This window comes from Phascolarctos cinereus, unplaced genomic scaffold, assembly GCF_003287225.1.
Source record: "Phascolarctos cinereus isolate Bilbo 61053 unplaced genomic scaffold, phaCin_HiC Scaffold_7;HRSCAF=346, whole genome shotgun sequence".
In the NCBI taxonomy this organism is placed as follows: Eukaryota; Metazoa; Chordata; class Mammalia; order Diprotodontia; family Phascolarctidae; genus Phascolarctos; species Phascolarctos cinereus.
In genome coordinates, this window is record NW_027556180.1 from 102,067,683 (window position 1) to 102,089,371 (window position 21,689).

Sequence of the window (21,689 nt, forward strand, 5' to 3'; positions counted from 1 at the left end):
GAGGTGTTTACTCTTCTTAGGGACCAAACCTTCTCCTGGGATTTTTCCTCTAATATTCTCAAATTGTCCCAGGAAGACCCCTGTTGTGCTCCTATTCTTACTTATTTTTATCTGAGTTCTGTTAGCCCTAAGGTGCTATTTTGTCTCTTTTGTGGGAGAAAATCTTGAGAGTTTGGAATTTTCTGACCCACTTTGCCATCTTCCCAGAATCCTCTCTCCTATTCTTCATCCTTACTGCAACTTCTGGTCTCTCCATCCTCCCCTGTTATCCTAATGTAACTCCCCGTATGCTCTAGCTTTGTTTTCTTCCTTTCATAGTCCTGACCCTGTACTTTACTACCTCAATGACACAACAGCCATTGTTCATGACTTGCTGGCCCCTATCTGGTCATGGCAAAACTTTCTAAACCTTTGACATCTGGCTTCTGGTCCCATCACTCAAGTGGATTTTCTTTTTCCAAGATTACCATTGACCTCTTAATGGCACATTTCAGTGGCCTTTTCTCAGTTCTCATCTTCCATGACCCCTGTTTCTCTATAGCTTTTTATCCTGTTAACATTCTTTCCTTCTTTATCCACTATGACACTACTATCCTCTAGTTCCCCTACTTGTCTGTCCTTTCCTTCTTGGTCTCTGTTGAATTATCACCCATCTCCTATATTCCTGATTTGGATATCTACCAAACTAAGCCCTCCCTCCTTTCTATGGGTCTTAGTTTTCCTTCCTTTCTTTCTGAACTGAACTGATCTGAAATCCTGAAGTAAGCGAGTCTCATCTAGTTAGAGGTTAGATTAGCTGCCTCTGGGGTTGGGTTAGCAAGAAAGATTGTTAGTCAGGTACAGAATTCCTTGAGAATAAATGCACTCAAAGACTTGCTTTTCATTTCTCTCATAGTGTACATGTATATGTATAGACATCTATAGGCAAATACATTCTCTGTTTCCATTACTTCAACATGACTCCATGTCTCTCTATTTTTTTCTCCTAAACTCCATTCATCATCTACTGCCTGTAGGGTGTGTGCTACTGGATGTCCTGTAGTAGATAACTGATTTAAAGCTAGAAGAGACGTAGGAGGTTATTGAACCCAACCCCCTTATTTTACAGATGAGGAATCTGAAATACAGAGCTTAAGATAATGACTTGCACAGGCTCACACAGCTGGTAAGAATCTGAGGCAAGATTGAAAAGCAGGTGTTCCTAACTAAAAAAACAAACAAACAAACAAATAAACAAACAAAGCAAATAAATAAATAAATAAATAAATAAACCAGTGCTCTAACCATTGTATCACACTGCCTCTCTAAACTTCCCTAATTCTGTTGATGATACCAATCCATGCCCCTCTCTTCCAAGTGTGTAACCTAGAAGTCATACATAAAAATACGTAAGCTTTTTCCATGCTTCGCAGAATGCATGTGCTCTTCACTTCTGCCTTTCCTAATTCCTCTTCTTCCCCTCTGGTTGTCCATGCTTTCCCCCTCCTCAGTGTTTATTTCTTTGTGTATATAGCATCATGAGTCTAGAACATGTTTCTGTCCCCTGCCCCCAATACAATGTAAGCTCCTTGGCAGCAGGAATTGTTCTGTTTTGTCTTTGACAAAATGCCTCACTTTCTGCCCATGGTCATACAGCTAGCATGTGTCTGTGGTGGACCTTTCAAATAGTAGACATGATAAATTTTTGTTAAATTGAATTAAATTATTTATTATATGTGAATTCTTTTTACTTTTATGTTTGGAGAACTATTATAATGCTCCTAAATTGTCTCAGCCTCAGGCTGATGAACAGTAATGAGGAAGTAATTGTTTAAGGAGTAAATAAACTCCCAGATAGAAAATTTGCCTTTTTATTTGACTCTCTTCCTCAAAATATATTTCCACAGTGCCTGAAATATTCTCTTCAGCAAGGTGGTACAGTGGATAGAGCCCTGCAACTGGAGTCAGGAACACCTGAGTTCAAATACAACCTCAGACACTTACTAACTTTGTCACCCTGGGCAAACCATTTGTCAGCCTCAGTTTCCTCAGCTATAAAAGTGAGATAATAATAGCACCTACATCCCAGGGTTGTTGTGAGGATCAAATATACTTATAGGAAACACTTAATAAATGTTTGCTCCCCTTCCCTTGTTATTTTACCTGAAACTGTGGTTTGTATTTGGCTACATCATTTAAAATTACAAATATCTCTAGAGGATTTAAGTAATCAGTGATTGTACCTTAATATAAATTAGTTCAATCAGATTGCTTGGTCCTCTGCTTCTCTAGTTGAATTCAGCTAAATGAAACAATAATTTTTTTTATTTTAAATTGGGAAAGGAGTAGTAAAGTAGTGAGAGACTTAGATCAGTATAAGAACAACTGGGTTAGGGAAAGAGTTTGAGAAATGTAGGCAAGGATGTGCAAATGACCAACTACTTGTTCCAAAAACTACCTAAGCCGTCTTGGCCTTGCTCCAAGAAAAGGCGAAAAAAAATAATCTCACCTCCCCACCCCCTCAACCCCCCAAGAGGACAATAGAAAGAGCTGGATGGGTCAGAGTTCCTGAGTGTAGATTTTACTTCACTACTTGCTAAATGTTTGTAACTATGTCCAAAACATGTCACCTTTTAGGGCCTAACTTTCCTCATTTGTAAAAGAAGAGATTATTGGATTTTGACATCTGAAGTTCTTCCTGGATCTAAATATCTGCAATCCTCCATTTGTATGCTAGTATAGAGGCTGTGTGAAGGGACTAGATGGGAGAGAGAATATTGGAGGCAGAATCAACAAGATTTGTCCACTGATTGGCCTTGGAAAATGAGAGATACGGAGATTATGAACTGGGGGTTCATAGAAAAGGGAAAATTTGGAGAAGGGATGGATTTAGAGGAAAAAAATTACTTCTGTTTTGACCATGTTGAATTTGAGATGCCACAGGACATCTAGGTACAGGTTTTCCACTTGATACACATTATATGGCTAGGTGGTACAGTGCATAGAGTACTGGACTTGGAATTTGGAAAACCCAAGTTCATATCCTGCCTGAGATGCTGATTAGCTGTGTAAGCCTAGAGAAGTCGCTTACCTTCTCCCAGTTTCACTTTCCCATGTGTAAAATGGGGATAATAATAATAGGACGTACCTCTTAGAGTTGTTGTGTTAATCAACTTAGATAATATATGTAAAGCACTTTGCAAATATTAAAGCAGTATAGAAATGCTATTATTAGTAGTACACTTTATGGTAGTGCTTAGGTGGACGTCCAAGTTAATAGCTATGGTTTGTCAGATGTATTTAATAGATGATTTTGAGCATATCTTATTTTTGGACAAATACTATGAGCTATCTCCCCCCCCCATCACTTGTTTCATGATTGAGCAATGATTAGTAGATTTTTAATTTTGACATTCAAATGAATAGTAAACCAGTGAATCTCAGCACATTGAGTTTTATAGCATTTATTCAATATTTAGAAACCAGAGATTTAAAAAATTCTGATTAAAAAGCAAAACAATTGAAACATATTTGGACTAAAGGCATGTAACATTCCCATTATTTCTCTTTCACTCTTAAGAACTCTAATGTCAGTTTTTCCATACCTCCATACTCTTCTATGTCTCTTCTATGGAGGACAGTGACTGTGTCTTATTTAACTATGTATCCCCCATTGCCTGTAACATAATAGTTTTAAATGCTTTTTTGAATGATGAATTATTCTTAAAATATTAAAAATTGGAGTTGGACACAGGAGGGTTTTTTTAAAAATGCATTTTAAGAACTCTAGACTGGGAGTCAAAAGTGTTAGTCTAAATACCTGCAGTTGCTTGCGCTCTATGACCTTGAGTCACATTTAATCCCTGGGCCTTAGTTTCCTCCTATATAGAATGAGTGGATAGACTAGATCATCTCTAAAGTCATTTCCAATTTTAATGTTCTCTTACTTCTCATAGTCCAGAGTTTCAAAGTTAAAATATAAACAATTTCTGTCTGTAGGTTGGACTAATTTTGATTTATTGCAAAATATGAAGTAAGATGACTGACAGGGATTATGAACAAAGGAAATTAGATGCAAATATGAAACTTTAAATAGCCTAACATAAATTATATGTCATCTAATATGGCTTTAGCTTCGGTTCAATGCAATGAGTTAGTCACTGGCTTAAGGAGAATGCTGTTGGGGTAACTAGAGTTGCTCCATATCTGCTTGGGAAAAGCTATGGAAGGAAAGAAGGAAGAAGAAGAAAAGAAAGGGGAATGGAGAAAGGAGAGAGAAAACAACTTTGAGGAAAAGATAAATTTTACTTTTGATTTTAATGGAAGTTACAGAAATTATCTTCTTAGCTTACTCTTTAATTTTTAAAGATACAGTAAAATCATAACAGCGTGAAAGAACCCCTCATTTTTCCCATTGTAAAGGACTGTCAGTCACTGTTATCAATTATTAAGCCAGTTAATCAGCTTGGTCACTATAGTTTATGAATCTTTTAGACAAGAGGAGAACAGTTGGCTAAATAGATCCACTTCATTCTTTCAGGTAAACACAGAATTCTACCTCTGGCAGTGTCTATAAGATTGGTATTTCACAAAGTTTAAGATGCCCTCAGTAACACCCCTAGCAATTCTTCAATGCTGTATGTGTGAAAAATAATATTCCTTTCTGATGACTGTAATAATTACCTTATCTCCTGCAGTGCCAAATAGACATTTTTCTTCCCTCTATATTAATATGCAAAGCTACAAATGTTTCCATTTCTCATAAAATTAAATAGCTCCTTTTCAAATTCAGCTATAATATTTGACTGTGACCATTTAGAGCAATAGCTAGAATGATTAGGAAAAAATTCCTCTTCCCTTCTTTGAATGCCCTTCCTCTTTCTTCTTTCAGCACTAAAATTGCCTTGCTAACGTATAGAATTGATACCTGATGTATCTAAACATTCTGAGATTGACCATTAATGAAAAATCCCATAGAAGAGCGCTGATCTAGAGGTTCATTTATAAAATGTTTATTGGATTGCACCAAATATGTTGTATAATATTCCTCTGTTCTGTTATTTTTTAGATAGCCCTAAAGGAGGACCATTAGCTTTTTGGCTACTGTTTATTCTTTTTTACATATAAAGTGGCTGGAAAGATTAAGCTGTACAGCCTGACAACATTGGGATTCTAATTCCAATTTTCTTAAAGTACTCAGTTCCCTGGGCAAAATCATATAACTTCTCAAGCCACTGTGTTCTCAGTGTAAAATTGGAAAAATATCTTCAATTTTAACATAATGATTTTATGTGAGATGGTTAATAATGAAGATTAGTAAGCATACATAAGTATTTAATATAACTGCTAAATAATAGAAAGATGCTATGATGACATAATCAAACTTTTTATCATCAGCAAAATTGCTATAGTCATCTATAAAATTTTAAAGATAAGAACTCATTCTTTAGTATAGTTTCCTGTTTTGTTATATATATGTATATATATATACATATATATGTATACATATATATATGTATATATGTATACACACACATATATACACATATATTGGAATGTAATGGGAAAAGGTATAGCAGAAAGTCCTTTAAAAAAGATAAGTTCCTAAAATTATGCAACTCTTTCTCTCTTTAATTGAAAAGATAACTTTATTACTACATTGAATTTTAGAAAACTGAAATAGAAATGTGACAGAAACTGCTGTGACTTTGGACCTTTTGTTCCTTCTAAGTTCTTTTTACATATTATACTTAAATCTGCCCTTTCTATTACTTAATCAACTTATCCCAATTTACTAACTCTATTACTTAAACTGATAAATCTACCTTCTCAATAGGGAAGAGAATGAAGAAGAAGAAAATAGGCAAGGTTTTCTTACTTTAGTAGTCTCTCTCAAATATGACTTCCTTAATACAGAGAGCACATTCTCATCCATTCATTCAAACCTGTTTAATTTTTTTCCCATCTCCAGATATAATCTTCTTAATTATGTGGAAGAGTATATCAAATGATTGCAGATAGTTGGTTAATGTTCTTTACTTTCTATAAATCCTACCAATAAAAAACAACTGAGCTACAATATGCCACAAAAAATTGACTAAAACTCTTAATTTCTTGCATTTTAATTATATACTCTTTAGAATTCTGTTATAAATTTTGCTCTTATTCCTAAGGACTAGTTCTTAGGTTTTAATTGTCCTTGCTTCCCCCCACCCTCACTTCCCATGGCAAGAATTGGCAAATGTCAACCCAGGGGCAGTTTGATAAGTAAGGTCTATCTATGTATATGACTGATGACTCTCCAAGTTCTCTTGAACTTTTAAATCCATGCTGTTTGCATACAGGAAGAAGAAGAAGGTACCTATGATCAAACACTTGAGTTCCGAAGAGGGGGTGATGGCCAACCCAGACGATCAACAAGGCCAACCCAGCAATTTTATCAGCCTCCCCGGGCTAGAAACTGAGCAGACAGGTAAATATGACATCAGGTAATGGCTTTCCTATAAGGAAGGATATTGTTCCTATTTAACCTATAGAATCCAGTTTTTGGCAATGTGTCAGTAATAAAGCATATGAAAAACACAAATATTTTAAAACCACAAGTAGGACAGAAACATATGTTTCTGTGAAACATATGAAATAATACTGTCCTTAACCTTTTTTTCCACTAAGCCTCCCATAGCTATTAAGAAGGATAAAAGCAGAGTGACTAAAGGTTAATTTTTTTCTCTGACGTTGCCCACCTCCTGATGACAGTTGTCAGCAGGGGAATAGCCAGAAGTCAGACAGTGGGGAGAAGATGCAGGAAGAAGAAAAAGTAGGGAAAATCCACTGACTTGGATAATTGAGAATTGGCTTTACTCTTCACATAATTTCACACTGTTTGAAGAAAGGAAAAGAGCTTCTCAGTATGACTTTAGGAATGGAATGAAGGTAACAAGATTGTTTATTGGACTACATTCATGTGGCCTTCATTTTAAAGAGTATGGGAGAGAGAAGGGCTGCCTGAAAATCAGCATCATTAAAACAGATGGAAAAGACATAGGGGCAGGGTGCTTGATGCATCTTGAAGTCATACCAGTCACTGGGGCAATTCTTTTATTTTTTAATGTCTCCCTCCACTACTATTTTAAATATTGTCCCTAACCAATAATACTACGTGGATGAAGTTGCCTGTCACATTAGAAATAATAGTGATACCAACTGTTATTTCTATCTCAATCCTCCATTGAAAAATTTTTAGTAAATTCTATACATGGCCTTCCTTTGTTCTCTTTATTTCTGTTCTTTTTGCTCCTCTTGTCATTCAAGATGTATTTTTCCTGAACCATCACCTTGTTTTGTCTTGTCATTCAAACTCTCTAAAATATAGTTAGAATCTATGTACATTAGTCTTCTCTTCTGAGTTTTTCATAGTTTAAAAATTATATCTATGAACTCTTTAAGAGCAGAGATTACCCTATCTTCTATTTATTTTATGTTCTTCTTAGAACTTTGAAGAATTTACACAGAGTGGATGTTTAATAAGTGTTGACTGACTGGCTTTTGAATGTTCTCAGAAAGCTGGATCAGTACACTTAACACTTTTCACTTTTACTCTTGGCTTTTTTGAATCTAATACATACTTCTTTGATATATTTAGGCTTTATTCTTTTACTCCTTCTAAAATAGATTGTTGAAGACTTAGAGTCAAGCATGGTATGAATCAGGACAATTAGAAATAAAAAACATACAAACTCTAGTTAACAGAGGAGGAGAAGTAGAACATTAGCTGAGATCAGCCAATTCACTCTTTCTGAGTAGGTGAATGACTGACTGCCCGAAGTGTCACACAAGAGAGCTTTCTTGACCACAATGGCATTTTGCTTTTGTATGCCAAAAATTAACCAGGTTAATTTTTAGGAAGCTACACTAAGCTTCTACACTGATGCCTTATGATATGGATATGACTCTGGTACATAGCAGGTGCTTGATAAACACTTACTAATTGATTGATTTTCAAAGGTTATGTCAGTGGCAGATTTTACAAAGGTCCAAGGAATTGCTTATGCCTCTGACATCCAGGAGGATCCTATCTAAGTTTGGAGAGACATATCATAAGAAAGTTGACCACCAGGAGATGAATTTTTTTCATCTATAGTTAACTCTTAAAAAGAGTCTGTTTGGACACTGAGATCTGAATCAGTAGAGGGAACTTTCTTACTGATGAAACCGTAGGTCAGTGGATCAATCACAAGGATTTTTGAACATAATATGCCAGGCACTGTGCTAAGAAGTACTGGGGATACAAAGAGAAACAATTCCAGCCATCAAGGAATTTACATTTTACTGGGGGAGACAACATGTACATAAATAGGTTTATACATGATACATAGAGTAGATACAGGTAGGGGTGTGCTGGTAAATGTTTAACAACTAGCTTCCCAAAAAAAAGAAAAAACATATGCATGACATGCTTATTTTGTTTTGCCTTTTTTTTTTTTTGGTGAGGCAATCCAGGTTAAGTGACTTGCCCAGGGTCAAACAACTAGTAAGTTTCAAGTGTCTGAGGCCGGATTTGAACTCAGGTCCCCCTGATTCCAAGACCAGAGCTCTATCCACTGCACCACCTAGCTGCCCTGCATGACATACTTTTTAATTTTAATATGCATTACTAACACTTTTTAAAGTCTACACAATCAACAACATAAGTCAAACCCTGATTTGTAGCACTTGCAGATTTTTGGGGTATAAATGCTGAAACACTAACAATTGACATGAGCTGGTACAAACTGACTCCAGCATGCCCCTGGATACAGGATAACTCTAAGAAGAAGGCCTCTTTCAGAAAGTGGTATTTGAACTAAGACTTGAAGGAAGTCAGGGAAGGGAGGAGGAGGTAATGATAGACAGCACTCCAGGCAGGAGACAGATAGCCTTGAAAAGGTACAGAAATGGGAAATGGCAATTTAGAAGTAATAGTAATAAAATTCAGTGTCTAAAATAATAGGTAGCATATATACACATATTAGTTAATAGTTATATAGATGTGTGAATATATGCATATATATGGATATATATGAATATGAGGGTACAGGACTAAAAACACATAATGATTAAAGGCAGCTAGGAGGCTAGATGGGAGCACTGAGCCTAGAGTCAGGAAGACCTGACTTATATCTGGCCTCAGACACTTATTAGCTGTGTGACCCTGGGCACATCACTTAACCTCTTTTGCCCTAATTCACTAGAGAAGAAAGTGGCAAACTCCTCCAGTATCATTGCCCCATGGACAGTATGGTCCACAGAGTCACCATGAGTCAGACATGACTGAATTACTGAATAACAGCAATATTTAAATATTAAATAATAAGTATTTAAATAACATATATATATATATGAAATATGTTGTATGTGAGTGTGTATGTATATGTATCCACTAAGTAACTTAAAAGTAAGACCAAATTCATATGTGAGAAGTCTGTTTACTAACCGTCAAGAAAATATAATTTTAACTTAACTAGGGTACTTATAAATGAATGACTTTTTCTTCCTTTTTTGTGTGTGAAAGCTGAGAAAACTTCTGGCTATATGAGGTCTTTAAAATTTGTTGAAATAGACATTAAGATAATGCAGAAATCTTTCAGGTCTCTGGTTCCCCCCAGGGCAATTTTATCCATCTCAGTGCCTCAGTATATGGTAGTATGTAAACTACCTCGAACTTCCTTATGGAATTGCCATCTCATGAAGATTGTCTCTGCTGCCAGTGTTCAAGTTTGCACTGTGCTTAGGATGTTTACTGCCTTTTGTTTTATTGGCTAACACTGAAAATATGAAATATCAAGAGAATTTTTGATACCTGACATCAGATGAATTTTTTTTTCTGGCACCATCGATGCTATCATTATAAACATATTATTGCCAAAAAACAGCTTGAATAAGAGAATAATCCAAACACATGTGCTTTGAGCTTGGTAATTAAAGCTCAGCTGGAGAAAATGTATTTATCATTTACGGTATTTTCATTTTAATTGAAGAGAAAGCTTATAAAGACTGATGAAGCAGGAAAAAAAAATCCCCTTCAGTGTGCTGTCCTAGAATATGAAACTGTAATATTTCAAAATTCAGCTATGTCAGCATGCCTGAAAATATTACTTTAATTTTCTAAAAAGGAGATTTTTCTGTCTTTTTTTCTTGTTAGAGACTATTAGCTTTAAAATCTATTAAAATATGCTGTACCTCTTATATGTTTTTCAGCAAGTAGTTTTAATCTCAGTATGCTTTAAGTGTCTTCTTTGGCTGCCTCTTACTCTAATCAAATTTTTGTTAGAGATAATAATGATAGAACAGGCAAAGTACTTTGTAGTCATCTCTTTCAAAAAAGTAAGACCACAGGATTTATACTTGGAAGATCAACTGTTTAAATGCCTTCCTTTTACAAATGAGAAAGCTGAAACCCAGGGGAGGTGAAATTACTTACCCAGAGTCACATCAACAGCAAATGGAAGGAAAGGAACAAGCATTTATTAAGCACCTACTGTGTGCCAGGCACTGTGCTAAGTACTTTGTAGATATTATTTCACTTGATGCTCATAACAACCCAGGGAGGTAAATGCTATATTATCCTTATTTTACATCTGAGGAAACAACAGTAAATAGAAGTTAAGTGTCTTGCCTAGGCTCACTCAACTAGTTTCTAAAGGCTGATTTGAACTCTGGTCATCTTAATTCCGGGCTCAGAGCTATATTGCAACACCTTGCTGTCTCTAAATGGTAGAATCAGAATTTGAAATCTGTTCTGACTTCAAATCCAGATCTTTTTTCCCTACATAATGTCACCTGTCCTATACCATACTGCTACTTAGTCGGTCTCTATCTTTTTGTAATTATTTGGTTCCATTTTTCCTCTTCGTGCATAGATTGTTTCCAGTTGTTCTTGTAAGTCATGCATTCTTCATTTTCTTTGGTGATCCTGTGGCCATGCAGCATCATCATGTTCTAAGTACTTGTCAACAAATTCTAGCAGTACCACATTATCCATACCTCTTTTGAGAAATTTCTGGAATTGTTACAGAAGAAGAAACTGAAGCAGAATTAGATGACTTGTCCAGGCTTACACAGCTAGTAAGTATCTGAAGGCAGGTTTGAACTCAGGTCTTCCCAATAGGACGTTCAGGACCTCAGGTCCTGTGCTCTATCCCTTCATCACCTAGCTGTCAGAGATGTCCTCTAAGTCCTTTCAAAATAATTTGTGGAATGTCACCAGGTTGAAGTTTCTATACCAATTAGTATTAGAATCAAGCCCATGAGTAGCTGCTGTACTTCTAACCTGGGTGAAATAGGGAAATTCAGTCGCAAATGGAAAAAAAAAAGAAAAAGAAAAGAAATTAATAAATACCTGTAATGTGCAGAAATTTTGAAATAAAAAATAAGGAGAGGACTTGGTCACTGCTCCCAGTGAGCTTGCTTTTGAATGGGGGGTTAGGTGGAAGGTTCAAAACAAACTTACATGAAGCGTATGTAGTTGTACTTAACCTTACTTGGATTTTTGGAGGAAGACATTCATCCAAATAGGGTAAAACATGGAAGCCTGGACAACTAGAGTATTTCTTGCTCCAGTCCCCATTTGTTTAATCCTATTAACCACTGCTGCTAGCTTCAGTCCTTGGCCCTACTCATTGTCCTTCTTTGACCTAAGCTTTCACTTTTGCTGCTATGATGAACCCATATGGAAGCATTTTCCACAGAAGTGAAGATTGTGTTCCTGAAAAGTGTACTGGTGGTTTGGGAAGCAACATAGTGACAACTGGAAGTGAGTCAGACCATAATGGGAAGCAGGACCAGGTCCTAGACTTTAGGGAGCAGGGTTAGGAAATAAGATGAGGGATGGAAATCAGGATTAGGCACTGAACTGAGAGCAAGCCAGAGCAGAACCAGGTCAAGTGACCAGCTTGGGCTGGACAAGAAGAACCAGCATTCAGGACCTTTAATTTCTGGGCCAGCCCAAAATGTTCTAGGTAACCTGAAGGTCTACCTGAGGACATATCAGATAGCTATGGTTCTGTTGTTTAAGGAAGATGACAAGTATGATAGACTTCTAAGCTGAAAGAAACCTTAAAAGTCAAACATTCCAGCCTCTTCCTTTTATATATGCAGGAACTGAAGCCTATAGAGTTTGTTACTTGATCAAAATCACACAGATAGGAAAGTGACAGTACTAGCATACACGAAGTAATATGTTAACGAATTCTAGCAGTACCACATTATCCATACTTCTTTTGAGAAATTTCTGGAATGACTACAACTGTTAACAGCAATGAGGTAGTGATAACTTTGGCAAAGTTTCATGACGGTAAGTTTTGACCTCTAATTTTAAGATAAGATGGGACGTGATTGAGTAGAGAGGACTGTTAAAACTTTTCTGGGAGGAGGGAAGGAGGAGGTATGCTTGAAGACAGACGTGAGAATAGAGTGTGTGGGAGGCACTGAATGGTTTTACTTATCTGGAATAGAGACTATGAACTGAGGTATAATGGGAAATGAAGAAATTTGAAATGAACAAACAGTAATTAGTAGCCTCAGGCACATGATTAGGAGTTTGAATTCAATGTACAAGTAAACCTGCAGTTGGAAACTGCAGTAAGCCAATGAATAGGAAATTAATATGATCAAAATGCTGTGAAGAGAGATGGCTGACTAGTCTGACTCTGTGAGATACTGTAGAAGGGGATGAGAGGAAAGCTTGGAGGCACAGAATCTGGCTGAAAGGCCAAAGCAGAAATCCAGCTGGAAAAGCCCAGGATAGATTTTATGAAGAACAAAAAGGGAAGGCAGATTTGTATAAAAAGAATTCAGTTGAACATGTTTATTTTTTTTATAGTTTTAAAAATTAATTTATTTTAAACTTAAATACACAATAAGAAAAAAAGAACATTATGAACTTAAATACTAAGACTTAAATACAAAATAAGAAAAGAAAAAAAGAAGCATTGCCATGTACCACAGAACATAAAAGAGGATTCAAAATATACAGCAGTATTTCAAGAAAGCCTATATAATAAATACTACACATTGTGTTCAGAGCTGTCCATTTTTTCTTTGCTTCTTTGTAAGTTTTTTTTTTGTTCTCTGCTGGACACTTTTTACATTGTTCTTTTTTCCCCCTTCCTCTCCTCTCTCCCAAGAAGGATACAGTTTAAGCAGGTATATACTTACATACACACACAGATATATACACATGCACACAAACATATGTACATATACATACATATACACATACATACATATACTTACATATACACGTATATATATACTTAGATATCTGTAATCATACTCATATATAGACATATACATTCATATGCATCTATGTAAGACTACTACTATGCTTGTTTGTCCCCTGTTTCTCTGAGGGTGGATAACATCTTCCTTTTAAGTCCAAGTCTTTCCATATTTTTCTAAGTTCACCAATTCATTATTTCCTATACCACAGTAATATTCCAACCTTATATTGACAAGTTATTTTAAATAAACTAAAACAATATTGATTAATATGGCAGATGCATAGTGTAGTTTCCCTATTTTTATCTTTTGATTAGATCTATTTTAGTTTTAACTTTGTCTGAGATCATGATTACTATCCCTGCTTTTTTTTCCCTAATAAATTCTACTCCTGATCTTTATTTTAGGTTTGTGTGTATCTCTTATTTCCTATCCCTCCTGACTTCCTCTACTTTACTTCTACCAGCTACCTTGCCCTCCTGTTACTTAACCTACCCCACCTTCAAAGATCATCTCCTTCTCCTGTCCCCCCTGCCCTTTCCCCTTACCATCTTGTTTCTGTCTAAATGTAGAAGACTCTTATAGCTTTCCAAATAGATATGTTATTTCCTCTTTATCCCATTCTTGTTAATGTAGACACCCTTCTATAACCACCCTCTCCCCATCCTATTCCCTCACCCTCTTATTTCTTTATAAATTTAGAAGACTTTTATTCCCTTCTGGATGTATATTTTGTTCTCTTTTTAACCCAGATCTGATATGAGTAGGGTTTCCTCTAAAATATCCCCACTTTGTCTTCTCTCCACTCCCTATTCCTTTAGCATTTTCTTTCTTTCTAAATTTAGAAGCCTTTATACCCTTCTAGATATATATGTATTGTTCTCTCTTTAACCTGTTCCCAATGAGAGTAGGGTTCCAGAACTACTAGCCCTCCAGCCCCTTCTAATTCCTCTGTGTCAGTTCTTCTCACACCTCTTTTGTATAAGATAATTACTCTTTTTACCTTGTCCTAAACAATTTTACTTTTTAGAATCACATTATCCTCGGCTCTACCCCAATGTTTCTTTTGAACTAACCAGTTACTAATAACAATCTTAGACATGCTATTTACATTTCCTTGTATAAAAAGTAAACAGTTTGTCCTTATTGCGTCCCTTATAATTAGTCTTTGATGTTTACCTTATATTTCTCTTGGATCTTGTCTGTCATTTTCTGTTGTGAAATGTCAGGTCTTTTTGCAACACAATCCTGAAAGTCTGGCAATTCATGGAATGTCCTTTTTATTATTTTTTTCATTCAGGCTTATGCTTAACTTTGCTGGGTATGATATTTTTAGCCACAATCCCAGTTCTTTTACTCTTCGATATGTGGTGTTCCAAGACCTGCAGTCTTTAGTGTTGCCACTGCCGGGTCTTGTGTGATTCTAATTTTGGCTCTGCCATACTTGAATTGTTTTTTTTTTCTTCTTGTTGCTCATAATATTTTCTCCTTAAGCTGGGGGTTTTGGAATTTAACTATGATATTCCTATAGATTTTCCTCGTAGGATCTCTTTCGATGTATTTTTTTTCTATTTCTACTTTCCCCTCTTTAATTATTACTTGTATTATTGTATCAAGATTCTTTTTTTTGGTTGTAGCTTTCAAGTAGTTTAGTTATTTTTATGTTTTTTCTTCTTGATCTGTTCTCCAGATCAGTTATTTTTTTATGAGATGTTTCACATTCTTTTCTGTTTTTTCATTCTTTATTATTTCTTGGTCTCTTAAACTTTGCTGGCTTCCCCTTGCCCAATTCTAATTTTCAAGGAGTCCTTTTCTTCCTTAAGATTCTGGATCTCCTTTTCCATTTGGTTTACTTTATTTCATAATCTTCTTGTTTTTCTTGGATTGTTTTTTTTTCCCTCAGTCTTTCTCATTTGATTTTTAAAGTCTTTTAAAAGTTTTTCTATGAATTCTTTTTGGGCAAGTGACCATTTGACATTACTCTTTGGGGTAGGAAAGGCTTTTTTTTGCTTTGGTATCCTCCTCTGAAGTCTTCTCTATTCCCATAGGAACTTTCTGTAGATTAATTTTTTCTCCTTTGCCTGCTCATTTTTTTTTAATTTGTAGCAACTTATTATTGTAATCACCTCTAGTCTTAGGGTATGGGGGATGGTGCCTCTGGCCTCGATCTTCCTTTAGTACTCCCCTCTGGCCTGGAACCAAAACCAAGAACTATGCCCTGGAATAAGTGGCCACAGCCAGTGTGACATCCCCACCCCACCACTTCTGCACTCACCAGGTATGTGCTGGCTCCTTCTTGTCCAGGCCATGTGTTAGCAGCACGGGTTCCCTCAATCCTTCCCCACTCAGAAGCTGAACTCCCCACATTGTCCAGGAGGTGAAAATTCCTGTGGCTGGGGCTAAAGCTACCTCCCAACCCATCTAGCCCCAGGATTCGCCACTTGCTGTTTCAGCAAAACTAGCCTAGAGGTATTTACACTTCATAGGAACCAAGCCTCTGTCCTGGGATTTATCTTCAAATCTTCTCCAGTTGTCCCAGGAGGACCACTGTTCTGCCCCAATTCTTGCTTATTTCCAAGTCTTCACTATTACCTCCAGACTTGAAGCAGACTATTATTTGAAGTATGAGTACTGTTCTCAGCACACAGTGAGATACAAAATTTATATAAGTTAACACATGGTTCCTGCCATCATGAATCTTATAGTCTAGAAGGGGGGAGATGACATGTACAAATAATTATACTACATAGTAAATGCATATGAGAGGTTGTTGTTGTTCAGTCGTTTTTCAGTTGTGTCTGACTCTTCATGACCCCATTTGGGATTTTCATGGCAGAGATAACTGAAGTGGTTTGCAATTTCCTTCTCCAGCTCATTTTACAGGTGAGGAAACTGAAGCAAACAGGGTTAAGTGACTTGCCCAGGGTTACTTGCTAGTAAGTGTCTGAGGCCAGATTTGAACTCAGGAAGATGTGTCTTTATGACTTTAGGCCCAGCGCTCTATCTACTGCATCACCTAACTGGCCCTGTATGAGAGGTACACAGTACTCTGGGAAAACTGAGTCTAAGGGGAAAAAAAATAGTACAAAGCTTCGAGGTGCTTTGCTCATAATAAGTGCTGACAAGACTTTTGTCTTCTTGTCCTCTCTTTTCGTTTGTTTCTGGGGAAGAAAGGACCTTCTGCACAACTCTTTATGTATTGGCAGGAAACCCTGTAAAATGATGGTTGAACATTGAGTACTAACCAAAGAAATGTCTTTTGTTTGCTTGTTTTTAAAGACATCACTTTTATCTACTGAGAATTACATTTCACAATGTCAGCAAAAAGACTGTACCATATACCTTATGACTTTGGGAAGTTTTCCCACAGAACTGATCAGTGACACCAGCAGAATAGCTTTTTGATGAGGAAACAGTGCCCACAGGGCTGGTGGGCACTTCTGTGTGAGCAAAACATTGTGGCCCAAGCCCTTTATCAAATAAGGAAGAGTTTATATATCTAGGGAAGACTCATGGACTATTTTGATAGATACACTGGAATTCTACAAGTCCCTTTCACAGTACTTAGAAGCACAAAACTTTTCTGTATGATAATGGGACATGGATTTAAGATCCTAGAATTGGACTACATGGAAATTTAATTTTGATGAGCAATGAGCTTTATAAAGGACAGTATAAATGCAACATAAATGCAAATATTAACTTAAGAGTGTCCTTTCCATGGGAGAGGTTACCTGAAAATAGTCACCCTGGCTGAGTAACCATCAGATAACTTCACATCCTGTAATTTCCCTTTCCCCTTTCCCTCAGCCCCTTCCCCGTGCTATTTCTTCCCAGAAGAAAAACTGGGAAGAGCTCAGCAGCTGAAGAAAGAATATGATCTTTCGGGTTCATGGTCTATATTATTACCTTATTCTCACATAATGCTTCTCTCAGGTCACTATTCAGTACAGGAGACTCTTGTTTTCTAACTCCACACTAACTCGTGCAGACACTGATTGTCTTACCCTTTTATTCACAACCCCCAAAACACTGTCCAATCCTTCCTAATTGCACTACTTCTCAAGTATTTTTCAGGCTTATTCATCAGAATGCACTGACCACAAGTGCTAGGTTTCCTTCCATACTCCCCATCAGTTCTTCCAGGCCAATCAGTCAACCTCCTAAGTAACTAACATAACCTTTTTGCTAGTTATTGATGTTCTTAAAGAGACTAAGCTCTCTGGAATTGTAGGCACCAGACCCTACCACCTGTCTCCCTTGTTTCCAGGGTACGGCTATATGTACCACTCCCCAAATTCCTGATACTCCCAACCACTACTGCTTATGATGTCCCCTTCTTCTTCCCATTCCTACACCTGCAGACTCTGCTGCCTGCTGTTCCACCCCTACCCGTCACTCCCACTAAAGCCTAGCTCCTGTTTCTGGCTTTAATTGCTTGTCCTAGAGAGCAACATATCCCCCCATAAATATTTTAAAACTCACAACAACAACAACAAAAACATTTATTATACACCTGCTGTATGCAGTGGGATACCCAAAGACAAACTGAAAAGTTCTTGCCCCTAAATAGTTTGCATTCTTGTGTGTGATGCGGGATGGGGCAGGCCACAAGAAAAATGAAGATAACATGTTCTAGGAAAATCTGAGGAGGGAAAGAACACTTTTCAGCTAGATTGATCAGACAAGTCTTCACAGGGAGGTGATACTTGAGTGGAGCCTTGAAGAAAGAAGATTCTGAAAGGTGGAAGGGAAGACAGAGCTCATTCCTTGTGTAGGATTTATTCTTTTTGAATGTGGGGAGAATAAGGACAAATTTAATCTGGGAATATCTAGTTGTTATTCTGCTGTAAGAAAGGATGAGGGAATGGTTTCAAAAAAACCTTGAAAACTCACATGAACTGAAGCAAAGTTGAAGTGAGCAGAACCAGGAGAACAAGTTACACAGTAACAGTAATATTGTAAAGATAGTCATCTATGAAAGAATTAGCAACTCTTTTCTATACAATGATCCACCACAATTCCAAAATACTCATGATGAAAAAAAGCTATCTACCTTTAGGTAGAGAACTGATAGACTCAGAGCTCATATTGAAGCATCTTTCTTTTTCTTTGTTTCTTTTTTCTTGGAACATGGTTAATACAGAATTATATTTTCCATAATTTCATACATATAATGGGTATTGTATCTCTTTCCTTCTCAATGGGTGGAAGGAATGAGAAAGTTTGCAACTGAAAATAAAAATAATTGAATTTTTTAAAAAAGGGAACAACTAGTTATCTCTAGACTATAACATAGAAGAGTACTGATAAAAATATGTATATATAAAAGTAGAGTTTGGAGCCAGATCTTAGAAGGCATTAAGGCTTTTAAGTTGAGTTGGTTGCCCTTTGTCTTAGAGGCAGTAGAGAGTCAAAAATAAAGTGTTTGTGTGTTTTTTTTAAGAGGAAAGTAACATGGTAAAATAATAGAGTATGATCTCATGAGTTTCACCAACACATTTTGAAACCATTGCCATATAGCCTTTTGGGGCTTTTCTTTTTTTAAGTTTTGTGTTGTTACTGTTTTCTGCTGAAAAGACAATGGAAAAATAGACATGGGTAAAAAGACTCCATACTTTAACCTCATCTTTATTAATAATAATAAACTATTCAACATTAGTTAGTAGCACTATTGGATCAGTCTTAAGCCACCTAGCCCCTGACTTAGCCTTTGGACCTGAGTCATTAAATGGGGTGAAGACTATGCCCTTTTCACCATTTTCCTTGTTCCTTTATGTTTGTCATTCCCTCCAAGAACAATTTTCTTCTAGAGAGTCTCTCCAGACTGGTAAGAAGGGAGAAACAAAGAAGTAAGGTATTTGGAATAAATCCTTTCCAGTAAGAGAGTTCAAAGAGAAAGTAAAGAGGGTCCTTGTCATATACTTTCTTTTAAAACTATCACTGCTGAAAGCTACTCAGTTCACTTAAATCCCCAAAATCATTAACACTAAAAATGAAGATGCAGGGAGTACACTTTAAAAATCCTCAGGGGAGAAGGAAGGTAATTTTCATAAAATACCTTTTGCTATTGTTCACTTATTTCTTGATAAAAATGATGCTTACAGATTAGACTAAAAATGTCCCATTTATTCTCCTTGAGGTGAACTGATATTTATAAATATATTTCAGATTCACAGATGCATTTCAGCAGAAGTGTGTTTTGAAAAAAATCACTTTAAAGTCAATTTGGGAATCTAATTTCTCCTCTTTCCTTCTCTCCTTTTAAAGAAATAACAGTTTCAAATGAAAGGAGCCATTGACTGAACCATCCTGGTCAAGACCTGATGATGGACCTCTAGCTTTCCCTTCAGAATAACATGCAGAGGTGGTGGATGTTGCAATCTGAAGAAAGATGGGGTGAATTAAAGAAAAAAAAATATCCAATTGATCCACATAAAGGCTTGGGAAAATATTCTGAATTACAATAAAGCAAATGCTTTTTACATATAAAACAAAACAATGTGTTATTTCTGCCATCAATAAAACCAGCACACTAATATATTCTTGCTTTTTTATATCTTTTATTTACCTAATGTTATCATTCTTGTTTATCTGGAATTGACTCCATGGTAATTGCATTCCGAAGTGTTGCAATTATAGTATTTTAGAAGCTTCCATGTAATTACTGTTGTGGTGGCCTGTTGTAATGTGAGTATTTGACTTAGAAGGAAAAGACCTGAGTTGATGTCTTTATTCTGCCACTATAACCTAGGGTAAATCCCATCACCTTCTGCCTCAGTTTTCTCTTCTGTATAATGGAATAATATTTGCACAACCTACTTCACAGAGTTGTGAATATCAGATGAGATAATGAATATATATATATATATATATGTATATATATATATATATATATATATATATATATATATATATATATATATGGAACACCTAGCACTCTATAAATGTATGGTGTTATTATTGCTATAGTTAAAAGGAAAAGCAATGGATCTGCTTATGTTGTCTGCTGTTTTTCCTTGCAGAAACAACCTGGATAATAATTTAAAAATCTGAAGTCAAACAGGTATTTCTTAGTACTGTAATGTTTGCTAAACATGATTAAAGAAAGTATTGAAAGTTTGGGGATTTTCTGTTCACCCTTCCAGTTGAATTTCCCAAGTAAATTTAGTGAATGAAGTTCAAGAATAGGCGTTTTTTTTTGCTATAGATATACGTACTAAATAAGTTTTACTTGAACTTTTTACTTTAAAAAATCTTTCTGTTAACAGGATTAGATCAGTGCAGCCAAATGTTGAACACTGTAGCATCTTCATTTATTTGTATTACACTTTTAGTGAACCAGGAAAAAAAAATCTGAGTTGCCACAATAGTTGTTACAAAGTCCATTCACTTCATTCCAGAGAAAAGACCCTCAGGCCCATCCTCAGGGGTTAGGTGATACTAAATTGGCACATAGAAATCACAAAACCAATCTTGTTACATAAACCCACAACAAATTTAAACAGAGCAGATTAGAAAGGAGTGAGGCTGGTAGATAGTCAGGGCAGGCACACTCTTTTTTTTGTCAAGGTCTAATCTGGTCTAGTAACATTCAGAAGCAGAAACTATAGGGATTGGAAGTGCAGCCTGAGGCTTCTCTAGTGTGGCAATACCCCGCAGAAACACTGCCACTGTGATTTGCTTCTGATCACTCCTGATTTAGTATCCTCCAAAGCCTGGTTCATCCTTGCTGATATGGCCATTCCTTTTGATTTAGAGCCCTTGTATAACATCCTTGACAAATGATCATCCAGTCTCTGAGGACCTCCAAGATATGACCACAGACAATGGTGGAAAGTGACAGCTGGCAGCCTGACAGACAGGAAGGAGATTAGGCCTTTAAGCAGTAAAGTATCATAAAAATGCAGAAGCACAAACAGCCTTGCACACCTCAGTGGTCTCTACTGTATTATTACACTACAGTACAATAACTATTTATAATTATCACCCTGAGTCATGAAGAAGAGATTACATTTGTGAAATACTAGTAGTTTAAGAGGACAGGGAGTTGTACAGTATCTTAGGAAGACTTCCATCAAAAGAGGTTTTTGGTTTTGTTTTTAAGTTTCAACCTTCAAAAGGGAGCAAGTTGGCTGAAAAATCCACATATGGAGAATATTTCATTTCTCCAACAATTCAAGATAGATGCTATATTATTGAAAATGAAATAATTAAAGGATTTTATTTAGCATCAATAAACTCAGACATTTTTGTTAAATGTCCCATTCACTACTTTCATTTTCATGAACAGTTTAGTCCATATACAAGGTGTCCCAAAAGTCAACATTTAAAAACTGTACTAAGGATTTGGGTTGACCCTGTATTGTAGATTCATTTTTAAACCAAGGATTCTTATCCTTTTTTATGTTATATAAACCTGATGAAGCCATGGATCCCTGATGTTTTTCATT

At 36.2% G+C, this 21,689-nt stretch overlaps 1 protein-coding gene across 3 annotated transcripts in view; it reads left to right on the forward strand.

The window, feature by feature from the left end:
* TDRD3 (tudor domain containing 3) overlaps positions 1-19,779 on the forward strand; it is a 196,667-nt gene extending 176,888 nt beyond the window's left edge. For 2 of the 3 annotated variants that reach the window (XM_078147647.1, XM_021006397.2), the window contains 2 exons: positions 6,324-6,451; positions 19,507-19,779. In XM_078147647.1, coding sequence (XP_078003773.1) covers positions 6,324-6,443 — 120 coding nt within the window. In that variant the 3' untranslated portion in view covers positions 6,444-6,451; positions 19,507-19,779. The remainder of the gene's footprint in view (positions 1-6,323; positions 6,452-19,506) is intronic. The other variant, XM_078147646.1, reaches the window with a different exon arrangement.
* Positions 19,780-21,689: the final 1,910 nt, after the last annotated feature.